The 17,402-nt window shown below is 47.6% G+C and overlaps 1 protein-coding gene and 1 pseudogene across 1 annotated transcript in view; both read right to left on the bottom strand.

Annotated features, from left to right (window-relative positions):
• PSTPIP2 (proline-serine-threonine phosphatase interacting protein 2) overlaps positions 1 to 11,559 on the bottom strand; it is a 92,166-nt gene extending 80,607 nt beyond the window's left edge. Inside the window, exon 1 of the mRNA XM_012440789.2 lies at positions 11,455 to 11,559. Coding sequence (XP_012296212.1) covers positions 11,455 to 11,487 — 33 coding nt within the window. The 5' untranslated portion in view covers positions 11,488 to 11,559. The remainder of the gene's footprint in view (positions 1 to 11,454) is intronic.
• LOC105709013 (methylosome protein WDR77-like) lies at positions 4,844 to 6,967 on the bottom strand (annotated as a pseudogene).
• Positions 11,560 to 17,402: the final 5,843 nt, after the last annotated feature.

Genomic DNA, 17,402 nt, shown 5'->3' with positions numbered 1-17,402 from the left:
GTAGCACACACCTATAATCCCAGCACTTTGGGAGGGCAAGGTGGGCAGATCACTTGAGGTCAGGAGCTCAAGACCAAACTGGCCAACATGATATAAATCCCATCTCTACTAAAAATGCAAAAATTAGCCAGGTGTGGTAGCACATGTCTGTAATCCCAGCTACTCTGGAGGCTGAGGCAGGAGAATCATTTGAACCTGGGAGGCAGGGGTTGCAGGGAGCCAAGATCACGTCACTGTACTCCAGCCTGGACGAGGGAGCAAGACTCCATTTCACCAAAAGAAAAAAAAATTATACGTAAATTTTATGAGCCAAATGACGCTGCTTTGCACTGAGAAATAATAGTTCTAAGTCAAAGGGAGCAGATGAGATGGAGATTCAGGGGACCTGGCAGGAGCATCAAGGTCCCTTATCCACAAACTTCCTGCCCACACTGCCCAGGGAAGGCAGTACCAGTCTGTGTCAGCCAGGGAGAGGCCTGCCAGCCAAGGCAGTGGCCCTGGGCTGTGGCTGGTCACAGTCAAGGTCAACCACTGGACCTTGTGGACAGGTGATTAAATAGTTAGGCCCTAACATAAGACAGGTAGATGAGGAAGCCTGAGCTTGAGACAGACAGCCCACAGGACAAATCAACAGTGCCCAGATCTGGCCATCTGTGGAAACGCTGACAAAGGCCTGAGTTAATACTTTTTATTCCTGAAAGCTTAGGTCTTTTGGAATCCTTAGCTCAGGTCTTATAGGGCAGGATCTGGATCTCCTGGGACAGAAAAAACAATATCTGTATTTGGTAATAAGGACTCAGAGCAGGTTCTAAGAGTGGGGGCCACCAAGGTTTGGAGCAGTGAAGGGACTTAGATGCCCATATTTCTAGGGTTTTCGAATATTTATGGCCACTTATGAAACTATCACTTCCAACAGCTATTCTTTAAATAGTAATGTTCAAATAGAAGCAGAGACCGAGCACTAAAGGGCAAGTGTAGAGAAGACATGCCATAAAGACAGCTTTCCCTTGCAGTTCAGTTTGCATGCCTCACTCCGCACAACTAAGCTCAGAAGTTAGTTAGGCTCCTGCCCCTTAGAGGGCATACACTTCAGGCAGGGATGGGGTCTCAGTCTCCCTGCCCTGAGCAGCTTATTCGTCTTCCTTCCAGCCCAGTGCCACACCATCCCCTCCCTGAGAGGTATTCTGGAAACAACGATTTCCCCATCTTGTTGCATACCTGGTGCCATTTTAGCATTCTTCAAGGACTGGGACCCCATTGCACCCACCCAGTCAGACTTGTCCCAGAATCCTGCCCTGGCAAAGCACTCTTTTTAGACTGAAAGAGAGTAGGTCGATCTGTTTCCCAGCAGTGTCCTATATCTTTGTTTGCTTCCTTAACAAGAATGCAGGACCCTGAGGGCAGAAATCCACTTTCTCCTCATTTTGCAGGTCCACACAGGTCTCTGACTTCTGTAAATGTCAGAATACATAAGCCCTCATACTCAAAAGACAAATTTTTTAGTGAGACAGAGTCTTGCTCTGTCATCCAGGTTGCAGTGCAGTGGTGCAATCATGGCTCACTGCAGCTTCAACCGCATGGACTCAAGTGATCCTTCTGCCTCAGCCTCCTGAGTATCTGAGATCACAGGTATTCGCCAACATGCTTGGCTAATTTTTAACAATTTTTTGTAGAGACAGTGTCTCACTATATTGTCCAGGCTGGTCTTGAACTCCTGGACTCAAGCAATTTTTCCACCTTGGCCTCCCAAAATGCTGAGATTACAGTCATGAGCCACAGCCCTCAATCGAAAGACACATATTGAGTAAAACTCAGGCTGTAGAAAACCTTGATGTATAATAGATGAAATCACAAAACATCAGATCGATAAACTTGATTGTATAAAGTGTTTTCAAAATCCATATACATATATCATCTTATAGATGAGGATGCAAAGCTTAGAAAAACTGAGCAATTTGAACAAGGACACACACATTCCTCATCCTGAAAGAAGCTGAACTGGAAATCAAACCCAGGAATGTCCAGCATAAAACCTTGAGGGCCTGAGGATTGCCTCTCTTTGTGTCATGCCTATACTGGATGTTAGAACGTGTGAATTACGCACACACACATACACACACACATATATTTGTATATATACAAGAATATATATTTTTAAATACACATATAAATTTATAAGCAAAGCACAAGGAAGAAAAAAAAATTGGTAAAAGAGGAAATGTAAGAAAATAACCAAATGTGCACTCTCCCTGGTGATAAAAACGCAAATGAAAATTGAATACGGCACCAAGTTTTGCTTATTAAATGAGCAGGAAAAAAAGACAATAGCTATGACTGATAGAGTGAAACTAGCACCCTTAGATATTGGGAGCACTGAGACTATGCCCTGTCGTTAGGAAATCATCCTGGTTCTACATATCAAAAGTTTTTCCTCCTCTTGGTTAATGTCTTTTTCAGGCATTCAGCAGGTATTACTGAGAATCTGTCATATGCCAGTCATTGAATTACCACTGGAGTAAGCAGGCAGAAGTGTGGGTCCTCACCCCAAGGGCAGCCATGCCAGCTCTGGCATGATCAACTAGGGGCTTGTAGATGAGAGAGAAATAAACCTCTTCCTTGTCTAGGCCACTGTTGTCTTGGGTTTTTTTCTTTTACTTGCAGCCAAACTGAATCCTACTTATACAGAAGGTAAGTAAGCTTTCACCAGCTGCTCTGGTTTCTTTTTTCTTTCTCTTTCTTTCTTTCTTTTTGAGACAGAGTCTCACTCTGTTGCCCAGGCTGGAGTGCAGTGGTGCAATCTCAGCTCACTGCAACCACCACCTCCCAAATTCAAGTGATTCTCCTGCTTCAGCCTCCCAAATAGCTGGGACTACAGGCACACGTCACCATACCTGGCTAATTTTTGTATTTTCTTTTTAGTAGAGATGGGGTTTTACCATGATGACCAGGCTGGTGTAGAACTGCTGACCTCAAGTCATCCACCTGCCTCAGTCTCTCAAAGTGCTGGGATTACAGGTGTGAGCCACCATGCCCAGCCCTGCTGTCTGGTTTCTCAATGGAGTAGAGGCAAGATCACCAAAACACAGTGAGACTGTGGGAGGGAATGGAGGCTTGAGTGGAAAAGGCATGAAATTATCACTGCAGAAAAGGAAAGAGTGATCTTATTAGAGAAACGTGGTAAAATGGCTGGGCAATGATGAGTTCTGTCTTGAGTTTCCAGAAATAGATACTTGAAGGATCCACTTTTTTTTGTTGTTGTTGTTGAGATGGAGTCTCACTCTTGCCCAGGCTGGAGTGCAGTGGCACAATCTCAGTTTACTGCAACCTCTGCCTCCCAGGTTCAAGTGATTCTCCTGCCTTAGCCTCCTGATTGGCTGGGATTAGAGGCATCCACCACCATGCCCAGCTAATTTTTGTATTTTTAGTAGACACAAGATTTCACTATGTTAGCCAGGCTAGTCTCAAACTCCTGACCTCAGGTGATCCACCCGCCTTGGCCTCCCAAAGTGCTGGGATTACAGGTGTAAGCCACCACACCTGGCCATTTAATGCATTTTTTATGTATTTCTTTTTTAAAATCTTACCAATGAATTCATGTCACATGTTTATGTATTATAATAGAATTTTTTATTTTCTTTAACAGACAAGTCCTATGGCTCTCTTATTAAATGTTCAAGATAAACAAGATAAAAGGTTTTTGGCAATTATTTTAAAGCTAGCTCCCTCCAGCTGCTCTGGGAAGAATGTATGGGAGAGTGGGTAATTGTTCATGACTCTATCTTGCCTTTTGCCACTAGGCAAGACAATAGGACGTAGCCCTCCTGGTGTGTTTCTAGGGACCAGATTATCAAATTAAATTTGGCCTAAAGCTGCCTCCATAAATAGCAAGCTACAACCTAACTTAGTGTGTAAACAAACTGTAACCTAACTAAGAGTATATTCTTGTAACAAGTAGCTAGGTCTCTGTCAATCATAACAGCTGAGCTTTCAGCCAATCCCAGGCTGCAGACTGCCCAGACAAGTCCAAATAAGGCAACCACCCGGCTGTAACCAATCAGGCTATTTCTGTGTCACCTCCTTTTTCTGTCTCTAAGTACTGCCTGTCCACCTTTCCTGGGTGGAGCTCTCTGAACCTTTACTGGTTCAGGGTGCTGCCTGATTCATGAATAGTTTCTTTGCTCAGATAAACTCTGCTAAATTTAACTAGTCTGAAGTTTTTCTTTTCATAAAATCCAAGAGAGTATTTAAAAATTGCAGCCTAACATTGTACAAAATACACTATGGGGTCAGCATGGAGAATCTGTTGTATTAACCTGCATTCCTTATTTTTTTTAAAGTAGCCTCCTATATTTATCTAGAGCACTGTACAGTCAGCTCTTCATATCTGTATCCATGGAGTCAACCAAGTACAGATGAAAAATACCAAAAATTAAAAAATAACCTAACAATTAAAAATACAAATAAAAAATACAGTGTAAATAACTATTTACATAGCATTAACATTGTATTAGGTATTACAGGCAATCTGGAGATTATTTAAAGTATACAGGGGCAGGACATGATGGCTCGTGCCTGTAATCCCAGCAGTTTGGGAGGCCAAGGCAGGTGGATCACAAGGTCAGATCATCCTGGCCAACATGGTGAAACCCTGTCTCTACTAAAAATATAAAAATTAGCTGGGTGTGGTGGCACACGCCTGTAGTCCCAGCTACTTGGGAAGCTGAGGCAGGAGAATCACTTGAACCCGGAAGTTGAGGTTGCAGTGAGCTGAGATCGGGCCACTGCACTCCAGCATGGGAGACAGAGCAATACTCTGTCTCAAAAAAAAAAAAGTATACAAGAAGATGTATGCAGGTTGCCTGCAAATACTACATCATTTTATTTATTTATTTATTTATTTTTTCAAAAAAGGCCAACAATGCCTAAACTCTTTATTTCACCAACCAGTATTTCTGATTTTCTTCCTGATGCTGGATTTTAAAACCTTAAAAGTCTATAAATATTGCATTCAGACTTTTCACATCAAGAGAAAGGGGCCCAGGGCAGAAGATGTCAGGCCCCAGGCTATTTTGGGGTGGGAAAAGTGGCAAAGATTTCTCAATAGTCTGTGTCAGTCTTCTAACTTGAAATGCCTTTAAGCTTTCCTTCATCCCCAAACTTTCCCCCATGGCATCTATGACAGAAAAACACTCCTTTCTAATATACGCCCCACCACTGGAAAGCTGGAGGGATGGCAGTGGGCATTACACAGGCAAGCCAAACTTTTTATTCAGCCAGAAAATGGATTTCTGATTCAGTTTAATGGCAAGGAGTTGTGTAAAACCATACCAAGTCCTGCTTCTTCCTCAAAGTGAACTGGGCTGGATTTTTGTGACTGGAAGCATTTCTCAAAATAGTGAGTTAACCACTATAAAAAAATAAAATCAATCCCATCTCTATGAGTAGCATAAGAGCTGCGTCCAAGAACCAAGGGATGCCCACATCCATAACCCACCCAGACATGGCCAATTCCTCATAGACAGCTACATGGGAAGCATAAAATCCTTTTGTCAACTGTTTTTGGGGGAGAGGGAGAAGCAGTGCTTAGGGAAGATGTAGGATGGATTTTTTTCTTCCTGCCACCACCAAAAACTACAGCTCTACACACACGCTCAGACGCACGTACATTCCATTTTTAAGAAAGCTTTTCCTCCCTGTAACTACAGGATCCCAGAATCCAGCCTCCCTCAGGCTGAGAGACGATGCCTATTAATGGCAGAGACCTAGTATCAGCATACTATAGAAGGTTCCTGTGTTGACTCACAAGTTGAGGGGGCAGGGCAAAGAAGTGGACACTCATGGGGGACTTGCTTTTTGTCTTAAATCCAATCTATTCAGCAACACTCGCAGGTCCAGGGGCTGGGAGAAGTTCTGTGGGCACAACATGGTGGACGACCTGATGGTCCCAGCCTATTGCGGTAAGCAGCGAGTGATTGAGCGGGGACCAAGTAGCATCTCTCACAAAGTCTCTGTGGGCTCCCCTTCTAGACACCTCAGAAAGGGTTGAGCAGCACAGCAAGTGAGCAGTCTTCACTGAGATAGGCCAGGAAAGGAACACTGTGTGGGGAGGACAGCCCAGTGACACACCAGGAATGTACAGCTGAGCTCGGGACACAGCTTATACTCTTGGTGTCGACAAGGGAGACAATCCCATTTTCATCACCAAAGACAAAGACTTCACTTTGCTGAGGATGCCAAGCCAGTGAGGTAGGAAGGCAGCCAGAGGCACTGCAGCCAATCTGTGATGCTGGCTTGGGACAGCGGGTATCCCAAATAAAATTTTATTGTCCTCACTGTATGAAAGAAACATAGAATCCTCGTGGGGAGAAGCAGCAACACAGGTGACCTGCGCAGCATGAGCTCAGTATGAATTCAGTACCATCTGCTGAGCAAGGTCCCAAACCTTGATGCAGAAGTCTTTGCTACACTGACGGCCTGTGTGCCAGAGCTCAGGACACTGACTGTAGACACAATGTCATCATGCTCACACTTGCAGAACTTGCTGACAATGTGTCTCATTCTCATCCAGTTCCCACAATTCAACAGCACCTGAATCAGAGGCCACTACAATATCTCTCTCCCCAACCCAAGTGAGGTCAGCCACTCTAGCCTCCGTTTTGAACTCTGGCGGAGCAGAAGCCTTTGTTGGGGGCGGCACAGGGTCCTTAAAAAGCCAGGGGGAGCCGGCCCAGCAGCGGCCACTCAGGCTGGAGGCCCCGAGGAGAAGCGCCCCATCGGACCAGTACCACGCAGCCTCCAACTGCCTTTCCATGCAAGAGGGCGCATTAGGGGGAAGGTTCCACTCCCGGGCCGCCGGGGGCGCTAGGGGAGGCGGGGTTTCCTCGCACCTCCACGGTTCCGACTCCAACCTAGACTCAAAATCAAACTGGACACCGGCCGGAGACTCAGCTCCAGCAGCAAACCCCATGTGGTGCTCAATACTACACCATTTTATAGAAAGAACCTGAGGCCAGGCCCAGCACTTTGGGAGGCCCAGGCAAGAGGATAGCTTGAGGCCAGGAGTTGAAACCAGCCTGGCCAACACAGCAAGACCTGATCTCTACATTGAAAAAGAAAAAAGAAAAGAAAGGACTTGAGTGTCCATGAATTTTGGTACCTGCAAGGGAGTCCTAGAACCAATCCCCTGCAGATACCAAGAGATGACTGAATAGAGAAAAGCTGTAGAGAAAAGCCATTGAGCAAAGCCAGATGCAACATCTCTGCTAAGGCTCCAGAATGACAAGATTCCAATCTGGTCAAAGGTTTGGATAAGAGAGACAGCCCTGTGTTGACAGCAGAGCAATTAGCCAGTTCAGACAGCCCCAAGACTCACCCTAGTCAATCTCCAGGCAGAGAGAGGCCCTGCCCACTACCGGAACAAGGTTGCTGAAACAGCAACTGGAAGCCAGTCTACACCAAGAGCCTTGGGAATCAGGAAGGCCCAGGAAGAATAAGTATCTACAGGGGGTTCAGGGACGATTTGGACCTCACACCCAAGTGAGGAGCCTGGAAATCCCCAGGGGTGAGAAAACACTGCTTTCATCCACCCCTTCCAGAACAGGTTCTACTGTCGCCTGTACACGCCCATATCTGAAGGATACTGCTGTCTGACGGTCCCCAAAACTGGAATTTTTCTCATTGTGGCCTGGCTGTTTCCCTGGATCTGTAGAAACCATCATCACTGTCTTATTCAGACAAGGTACAATCAAAGTTAATCAAGAAAAATTATACAGCACTGCTTAACCAAAGCGCCACAGAGGAGGTATACACAGGGAAGAGAGGGAGAGAAACAACACACAGGTGTGTACCAATAGCATGCAAATTCATCCAGGGCTGATCCCAGTTTTATTCATGTATTTTTTTTTTTTTTCTTTTTTGAAACAGAGTTTTGCTCTTGTTACCCAGGCTGGAGTGCAATGGCGTGATCTCGGCTCACCACAACCTCCGCCTCCTGGGTTCAGGGCAATTCTTCCTGCCTCAGCCTCCCGAGTAGCTGGGATTACAGGCATGCGCCACCATGCCCAGCTAATTTTTTGTATTTTTAGTAGAGACGGGGTTTCACGATGTTGACCAGGATGGTCTCGATCTCTTGACCTCGTGATCCACCCGCCTCGGTCTCCCAAAGTGCTGGGATTACAGCCGTGAACCACCGCGCCCGGCCTATTCATGTATTTTTAAATGTTTTAGAGAAAGGGTCTTGCTATGTTGCCCAAGCTGGCCTCAAGCAATCCTACTGCCTCAGCCTCCTCAGTACCTGGGACTACAGGTGCATGCCAGCTCCAATCCCAATTTTAAACAGATTGAAGCAGATTCATTGAAGGTTTATTTAAATAAACATTTTCATGGAGCATTTAAATACATTTATTTGGCCGGATGTGGTGGCTCATGCCTGCAATCCCAGCACTTTGGGAGGCCAAGGTGGGCGGATCACGAGGTCAGGAGTTCAAGACCAGACTGGCCAGCACTGTGAAACCCTGGCTGTACTAAAAAAATACAAAAAAATTAGCCCAGTCATGGTGACACATGCCTGTAATCCCAGCTACTCGGGAGGCTGAGGCAGGAGAATCGCTTGAACCTGGGAGGCAGAGGTTGCAGTAAGCCAAGATCGTGCCACTGCACTCCAGCCTGGGTGATAGAGTGAGACTCTGTCTCAAAAAAAAAAAACAAACACATGTATTTATGAAATGTGTGTTGACTCATACCTTTTCAGGAACATGTACAAACATGTTTGACCATAGTCCTCTCACCTTGCTTGGAATGTCCCTCTCTTGGACCTGTGATGGCTCTTTCCTGGATGTATCCCTTCATCCCTTCCTCTATTTCTCTGTCCCATTTCTCCTCCTCCATCAACAGAGGCATTCACTAAGAATGCTTCTTTGTGGTCTTCCAATCTCTTCACTTTCTCTTTGAATAACCATCACTCACTTCTTTTACTTATCATCTCTGCTGCTGATAATAATAGCTGGCAACTACGGGTGCTCTCTGTGTGTCAGGCACTGTACTGAACTCTCAAGTTTAATCCTCACAACAGTTCTATGGAGTAGACACTGTTATTATCCCCATTTTTTTTTTTTTTTTTTGAGACAGAGTCTCACTCTGTCACCCAGGCTGTAGTGCAGTAGTATGATCTCGGGTCACTGCAACCTCCACCTCCCGGGTTCAAGTGATTCTCCTGCCTCAGCCTCCCGAGTAGCTGGGATTACAGGCGCCCACCACCACATCCGGCTAATTTTTGTATTTTTAGTAAAGATGCAGTTTCTCCATGTTGGTTAGGCTGGTCTCGAACTCCTGACCTCATGATCCGCCCACTTCGTCCTCCCAAAGTGCTGGGATTACAGGCATGAGCCACCACTCCCAGATATTATCCCTATTTTTATGCATGGAACAACAGGCCTGCAGATGGAAGCAGGCTGCCCAGGGTCACCTAGCTAGTAAGGGGCAGAACTGGATTCGAACCCAGACAGCCCACCTCAGAGGCTTCATGCTGTTCCATGAGCTCTCAAAACTGGACATCCTTCCCAAGGGGTGGGGCCATCTCCATCAGCCCCTCAAACCCAGCATGTCACCCACCAGACATTAGAGAGTACTCACTGACATGTTTGTACTGGCTGTGAAGATATTAAAATACTTCAAACTCTGCGGCCTGGAACCCCGTCTTCACCCTGTCACCCTCTCTGCTAAGACCACCCCATATCCAGCATCCCTGGCATGGTGCTTGAGGGGCAGAGGCTGGTGGGGGCTTAGCACCCTCCTGGCCTTGGCCTTGCCAGTGCAACAACTATGGCTAAATACTAAGGAATGTGTTGTTTCGTTCGGTTTGTTTGTGTGTTTGTTTGTTTTTGAGACAAGCTTTCACTCTGTCGTCTAGGCTGGAGTGCAGTGTGATATGATCATAGCTCACTGCAACCTAAACTCCTGGCCTCAAGCAATCCTCTTGCCTCAGCCTCCCAAGTAGCTGTATCTACAGGCACATGCCACCATGCCCAGCTAATTTTTAAGATTTTTTTTTTTTTGTAGAGACAGTGGTCTCGCTATGTTGCCCAAGGTGGTCTCGAACTCTTGGCCTTGAGCGATCCTCCTAGCTCAGCCTCCCAAAGTGCTGGGATTACAGGCCACTGTGCCTGATGTAAATACGGTTAATATCACGTCTTCCTCCTCCTTCTCTCTCCACAAACCAGTTCCTCTGCTGACTTCCTTATTTCTGGGGAAGAAATAAGGAACATCTCATTCTCCAGTTTGTATTATATAGAGCCTGGCATGGGACCCCATAGTCCTCCATTCTACCTGAAAAACTCCCAGGCCTCCTATGAGAGCCAGCTGTGGCACCCTTGGTTCCTCTGTGAGGCTCCTGACAGCCTGCACCCTAGGGTGAGCAGTGCCCCAGGAGAACCTCACAAACTCCAGTGAATGGACTCATAGGCAGAGTCTAAACTGTGCTCCTAAGGTCCCCAGCCAGGTTTCTCCATACTGCAGCCCACGTCGGGTAGAGGAACCATCTAGGCAGCTGTGAAGCTACCTGCGGGGCAAGCAGGAGCCCCATAAGGAGTCCGGTCCCCTTGGCAGCTGCAGTCAACCTTGAGGCCTCTTGCTCCTGTCTTAAAGGGATGAGGACAACTCCTCTGAATGAGGGGGCATGGATCTTGAGGGGCCCCTGGGGAGTGAGAGGAGGGGGACAGGCAGACCTGTTCCCTCCAGACTGGGCTGGCCCTACCGGGCTGTAGTACCCCTCCAGCATATAGGGTCTCCAACACCATCAGCCCCCGCTGTGGGTTCTGGACGGATGGGCCGAGGCAATGGCCTGGGGAGAGGGCTCAGGAAACAGGGCTGTCAGACAGGGCAAGCTTCAGCAAAGGGAAGCCCTCGACGCCGCACGTTTCCAGGAAAAGACGATCCCGTGGAGGGGGCGGGGGGCGGCGTTAGGGGGGCAGCTACTGCTGCCAACCCGGTGAAACTCACAAGCCCCCACCTCAGGTCCCCCCAAATCCTCTCAGGGCTCAGCTCTAGGGGCCGGCAGAGACTCTTGCCGGACGGGTCTCGCCTCCCTTGGGGTCTCCGTTTTGCCTGTGAGGTGAGGGGTTGATGTTCTCACTCTAAGGTGTCTCGGCTCTCTGCGTCCTCAGGGGCACGCGCTGCTGACCGCGCGGGCGGCAGAGGGTGGGCCCCGGAGTCCGAGCCTCTGGGACTCGCAGGGGTAGCGGGTCGGGACAAAGAGGGAACAGCAGCCCGGCGTCCGCTCCGGGTCTGCCCCTCGAGCAGCGGGACTGGGGCCCCGATCCCGTCACGGGCGCGCTCCGCCGAGCCCCCCGGCGCCGGGTCACTGAGTGTCGCCGGAGCTGGGGCGCCCGCCCGCCGCGCTGACTTCCCGCCCGCGCCGGGTCCGGAGCCCCGCGAGCCGCTGTCGGCCGCGCGACTTACCCAAAAGTTTCCCTTGAACAGTGAGCGCGTCATCGCGGCACGAGTCGGGGCGCGGAGGAGAGCCGGGCCGCAGATGGCGCCGCGCGGGGAGGCCTGACTGCCACTGCCCGCGGCCCCGCAGCCTCAACTTCTGCGTTCCACACTCGCGCAGGGAAGCCGCCCCCGGGTCCTAAACCACTCCCGATTGCGACGGCCGCCGTCGGCGCTCTGCGCTCCACTTGCCGGACCTGGGCGGGACCCGCCGCTCTCACCGGGCCAGGGGCTGTAGCCCGCGCCGGGACGCAGGCCCACTTAAAGCCCCGCAGTGTCAGGCCAAGAGCAATATATCAGCCCGAAGCTAGCTGCCTCCTCCTGGAAGCCTTTGGGGATCGGAAATAGCTGGTCCTGACTTGGGTTCCTGCCCACAAGGCCCCCTGGACCGAAGGAAATCCAGGCTTTGCGGGGTGATGGAAGGGATCTGATCAGATGGTGGTCGCGAGGACCCGGTGTAAGCTCCAGAAAGCCTGCGGGCCCACTACGCCCGCAATCGCTAAAGGGGTAGACGCCTTGGAGTCATGGCTGCTCCACCAGCACCTGTTGCAAATCAGGCCCTGAGGCACGTTTCACTTTTTGTTGTTGCAGGTGTTTTCAATGACTGGGTCACGTTTAAGTCTAAAATGTCATGGAGAGGTCATTGCTGCTGTTTCTTCTTGACTCTAGTCACTTGATGGGGTCCTTACAGGACCTCCAGGAGCTCAGCTGCTCTATGACTCCCTTCCCATTCTCAGAGACAAGACCCTTTCCTGCCCATTCCACCCCAGCAGGAGGGGCCCGAGCTTCCTTCTTCTCCCTTCACTCTTGCACCCTCACAAATATAATCCAAGGGCGAGTCAGACCCGTCTCTGCATTGTATTAGATTGGTACAAAAGTAACTGCGGTTTTTGCCATTCCTCTTTTCTTTTCTTTCTTTCTCTCTCTCTCTTTCTTTCTTTCCTTTCTTTTGAGAGAGAGTTTCACTCTTTTCGCCCAGGCTGGAGTGCAATGGTGCCATCTCCGCTCACTGCAACCTCCGCCTCCTGTGTTCAAGCGATTCTCCTGCCTCAGCCTCGCGAGTAGCTGGGATTACAGGTGCCCAACACCATGCCCGGCTAACTTTAGTTTCTCCGTGTTGGTCAGGCTGGTCTCCCAACCTCAGGTGATCCGCTCGCCTCGGCCTCCCAGAGTGAGGAGCCCAGACGCATGAGCCACCGCGCCCAGCCGTCATTACTTTGAACAGTAATGCAGGGCCCTGTGACAAAGTACTGCCTGGTGCGACGGGCCTGGAGCCCAACCTGAGGCCCAGAGAGGTTGAATGACTTGCCCAAGATCACAGTTTATTTAAGAGATGAATAGCTCAAGGTCAGATAGAGCTCTGCCTTCTAAACAGAAGCAAAGACAGAGTTCTTCCTGGGACCGATCCATCCTGGGCCGAAGAATAGGTGCTCAAGGAGGTGAGGATAAACATCAAGGGTGCCAAGACTGGCAGCAGCCCAGCCTGGAGAAGCAAGCATTCACCCCTGGAGCAGGTTCTAGCTGGGCGCAGACAGTGAAAGGGCACTTGCCGGAGTGACGGGAAGCACCTGATACAAGCTCTGCTCCGTAACACTGCCCCAGCCCCACTCAGATGAACTCCCGCCAGTGAAGTCATCCACAACTGCAAAGACGGACAGGTAGCCTCCAGCCCTGGGTCTCTCCAAGGGATGCGTCCATTTACCTACTTGCTCACATCCTTTCAAAGCAGTGAAGTCAGAAGGAAGGCAAAGAAGCCTGGCAGAACTGTGAAGGGGTAGCAGAAGCCAAGGTAGGCACCAGGAAGCTAGGCTTAACTGCAGGGGGTAAGAAATAGCACTAACTGGAGACATAGAAGCAGGAGAGCTGAAGACACCACTAAGGTTTTTCTTAGAAGTTTTAGGAAAAATAGTTTCGATACAATTCTAATTCACACATTTTAATTTTTTTTTCTTTTTTTATTGCATTTTAGGTTTTGGGGTACATGTGAAGAACATACAAGATTGTTCACACATTTTACTTTTTAATAAATTTATTATTATTATTATTTTGAGACAGAGTCTTGCTCTGTCGCCCAGGATGGAGTGCAGTGACATGATCTCAGCTCACTGCAACCTCCGCCTCCCGTGTTCAAGCGATTCTCCTGCCTCAGCCTCCTGAGTAGCTGTGACTACAGGCACACGCCACCACACCCTGCTAATTTTTGTAATTTTAGTAGAGACAGGGTCACCTGTCTCTTCACCATATTGGTCAGGCTGGTCTCAACTCCTGACCTCAGGTGATCCACCCGCCTCGGCCTCCCAAAGTGCTGGGATTACAGTCGTGAGCCACTGCGCCCTGCTACACGTATTATTTTAAAGTTACTAGAACGTTTCACAAGCTTTCACAGTACATTGCGCTTGATTCTCGTGACTCATAACCCTACGCTCCCCGAATTTTATCCCTCTTCCGCCATCTGGTGGCAAAATTTTAAACTGCAAATGGTCATCCGCGCTGCTGGAAAATAATTCTTCATTCCTCAAACATTTATCAAGTTCATCTTTCGGGCAGGTATGGTGAGTAAAAAGACAAACAAAATGTGTGTTATATCCGAGGTACTATAACCTATTTATGATATTTTACTAACTTCTATGGTTTGAATATTGCCCCCTCCAAAAATTCTTGTTGAAACTTAATCTGAAACGTGACAGTACTGAGAGAGGTCGGGTCTTTAAGAGGTGATGGGGTCACGAAGGCCACTAGTCTCATTCATGGATGAATGAGTAATCAGGGAATGAAACTGGTGGCTTTATAAGAAGAAGAAGAGATGGCTGGGCGCAGTGGCTCACACCTGTAATCCCAGCACTTTGGGAGGCTGAGGCGGGTGGATCACTTGAGGTCAGAAGTTCAAGACCAGCCAGGCCAACATGATGAAACCCCATCTCTATTAAAAATGCAAAATTATCTGGGTGTGGTGGCACACGCCTGTAGTACCAGCTATTCAGGAGGCTGAGACAGAAGAACCGCTTGAATTCAAGAGGTGGAGTCTGCAGTGAGCCAAGATTATGCCACTGCACTCCAGCCTGGGCAGAGTGAGACATCATCTCAAAAAAAAAAAGAAGTGTAAGAGAGGCCTGAGATAGCACAATCAACCCCTTGCCATGTTATGCCCTGTGCCACAGAGTCCCTACCAGCAAGAAGGCCCCCACAAATACAGCTCCACAATCTTGGACTTCAGCCTTTATAACTGTGAGAAACAAATTATTTTCCTGTATAAACTACCCAATGTCAGATACTCTGTAATAAGCAACAGAAAACATACTAAGACACTAACAAAGTCAAACAATAGTACTATAGCAATTCTGAAATAATGAAATCATTTAATACATTTAAGGCGAATAATGCATTTAAGATAATCACTGTGAATATTTTGGCATAATCTCTTTCAAAAACATATATTTTTCTTCTTTAGAAAGAAAGAAGAAAAAAATAAAAACATATTTGCATGAGTAAGTTCTTACTGTATGTAAAACTTTGAGTCTTGCTTTTTTAACTTAATATTTCATAAGTATTTTCTAAAGTCACAAAATATGTATTTCCTAACAAAAAGTTTGATAGCATCTAGGGCTGGCCACTTTATAAGCAATCTTGCATGTAAAAATTGAAAATCTGATGGCCAGACATGGTGGCTCATGCCTATAACCCCACACTTTGGGAGGCCAAGGCTGGCGGATCACCTGAGTTTGGGAGTTCGAGACCAGCCTGACCAACATGGAGAAACCCCATCTTTACTAAAAAATACAAAATTAGCCAGGCATGGTGGTGCATGCCTGTAATCCCAGGTACTTGGGGGGCTCAAAAAGGAGAATTGCTTGAACCCAGAAGGCAGAGGTTGAAGTGAGCCGAGATCACACTATTGCATTCCAGCCTGGGCAACAAGAGCAAAACTTCATCTCATAAAAAGAAAAAAAATTGGAAATCTCTATGAAGGGCCACGTTGGGTAGCTCATGCCTGTGATCCCAGCACTTTGGGAGACTGAGGTGGGCGGATCACTTGAGGTCAGGAGTTTGAGACTAGCCTGGCCAACATGGAGAAATCTCGTCTCTAGTAAAAATACAAAAAATTAGCTGGGCACGGTGGCGCGTGCCTGTAATCCCAGCTACTCAGGAGGCTGAGGCAGGAGAATTGCCTGAACCCAGGAGACAGAGGTTGTGGTGAGCCGAGATCGCGCCATTGCACTCCAGCCTGGGTAACAAGAGCGAAACTCCGTCTCAAAAAAAAAAAAATACAAAAATTAGCTGGGCGGTGGTGGCGTAGTGCCTGTAATCCCAGCTACTCAGGAGGCTGAGGCAGGAGAATCACTTGAGCCTGGGAGGTGGAGGTTGCAGTAAGCCAAGATTGCACCACTGCACTCCAGCCTGGTGACAGAGCAAGATTCTGTCTCAATAACATAACAACATAACATAACATATAACATAACATCTCTGTGAAGAGAAATTTGGCCATGTCATCAAAATGTAAAATGCCCTTACCTTTTGTCCATGTCAAAAAACTTCCCCTTCAAATATATTCTCATGTATGCAAAGTAAAATATGATACAGCTATGCACGGCAGTGTGGTTATTTTGGCAAAAGACTTGAAATAATTAATGTCTATCCAGGGAGTCCTAGCTCAATATATTGTCATATACTGATCCAATGAAATCATATTCAAGCATAAAAAATGAGGAAGTTCTTTGCCTATTGATATGAAACAATTGCTTGAACCTGGGAGGCGCAGGTTGCAGTGAGCCAAGATCCCGCCACTGCACTCCAGCCTGGACGACAGAGTGAGACTTTGTCTCGAGAAAAAAAATTACTCACATATATTAATAAGTGAAAAACAAAAGGCAAAATAAGCTGCCACTAAAATGAGGAGAAGACACACACACACACACACACACACACACACACACACACATTTTGAACGGAAGTGTTGGTTCAGTCTGGGGCCTGAGAGGAGGAAGAGAACCCTAAGTTTCATCCCATGCCCTTTTTGGCCTTAGAATTTATACTCTGTAGTTTATTATAAACCCGAAGAAATGAAAAAAGACTCATCAGGGCCGGGCGCAGTGGCTCATGCCTGTAATCCCAGCACTTTGGGAGGCCGAGGCAGGTGGATCACAAGGTCAAGAGATCGAGACCATCCTGGTCAACATGGTGAAACCCCGTCTCTACTAAAAATACAGAAAATTAGCTGGGCATGGTGGCACATGCCTGTAATCCCAGCTACTCAGGAGGCTGAGGCAGGAGAATTGCCTGAACCCAGGAGGTGGAGGTTGCAGTGAGCCAAGATCACGCCATTGCACTCCAGCCTGGGTAACAAGAGCGAAACTCCGTCTCCAAAAAAAAAAAAGACTCATCAATATCATTTTTAATGTTTGCATGATTTCCCATCAAGTGATATACCAGTATGTACTTAGCATTTCCCTAATGATTTTGGAACTATTACTGTGATAAACATCTTTTATGTAAATCATTTTTAAAATTACTCATAGTGGAGGCCAGGGGTGGTGGTTCACACCTGTAATCCCAGCACTTTGGAAGGCCGAGGTGGGTGGATCATTTGAGGTCAGCAGTTCAAGACCAGCCTAGCCAACATGATGAAACTCCACCTCTACTAAAAATACAAAAATTAGCTAGGCATGGTGGCAGGTGCCTGTAATCCCAGCTACCCAGAAGGCTGAGGCAGAAGAATTGCTTGAACCTGGGAGGCACAGGTTGCAGTGAGCCAAGATCATGCCACTGCACTCCAGCCTGGGCGATAACATGAGACTTTGTCTCAAGAAGAAAAATTACTCATAGTGGAATTACAGGTTAAAGAATATAAACATTTTTTAGGTTCTTGAAATACACTGCCAAATAGTTTTCCTCAAAAGTTGTATCAGTCTATACTCTCAGTA

This window comes from Aotus nancymaae, unplaced genomic scaffold, assembly GCF_030222135.1.
Source record: "Aotus nancymaae isolate 86718 unplaced genomic scaffold, 86718_ANA_hifiasm-v0.15.2.pri h1tg000020l, whole genome shotgun sequence".
In the NCBI taxonomy this organism is placed as follows: Eukaryota; Metazoa; Chordata; class Mammalia; order Primates; family Aotidae; genus Aotus; species Aotus nancymaae.
The sequence above is the reverse complement of the archived record's forward strand: the minus strand, read 5'-3'. Positions and strand labels throughout refer to the sequence as shown.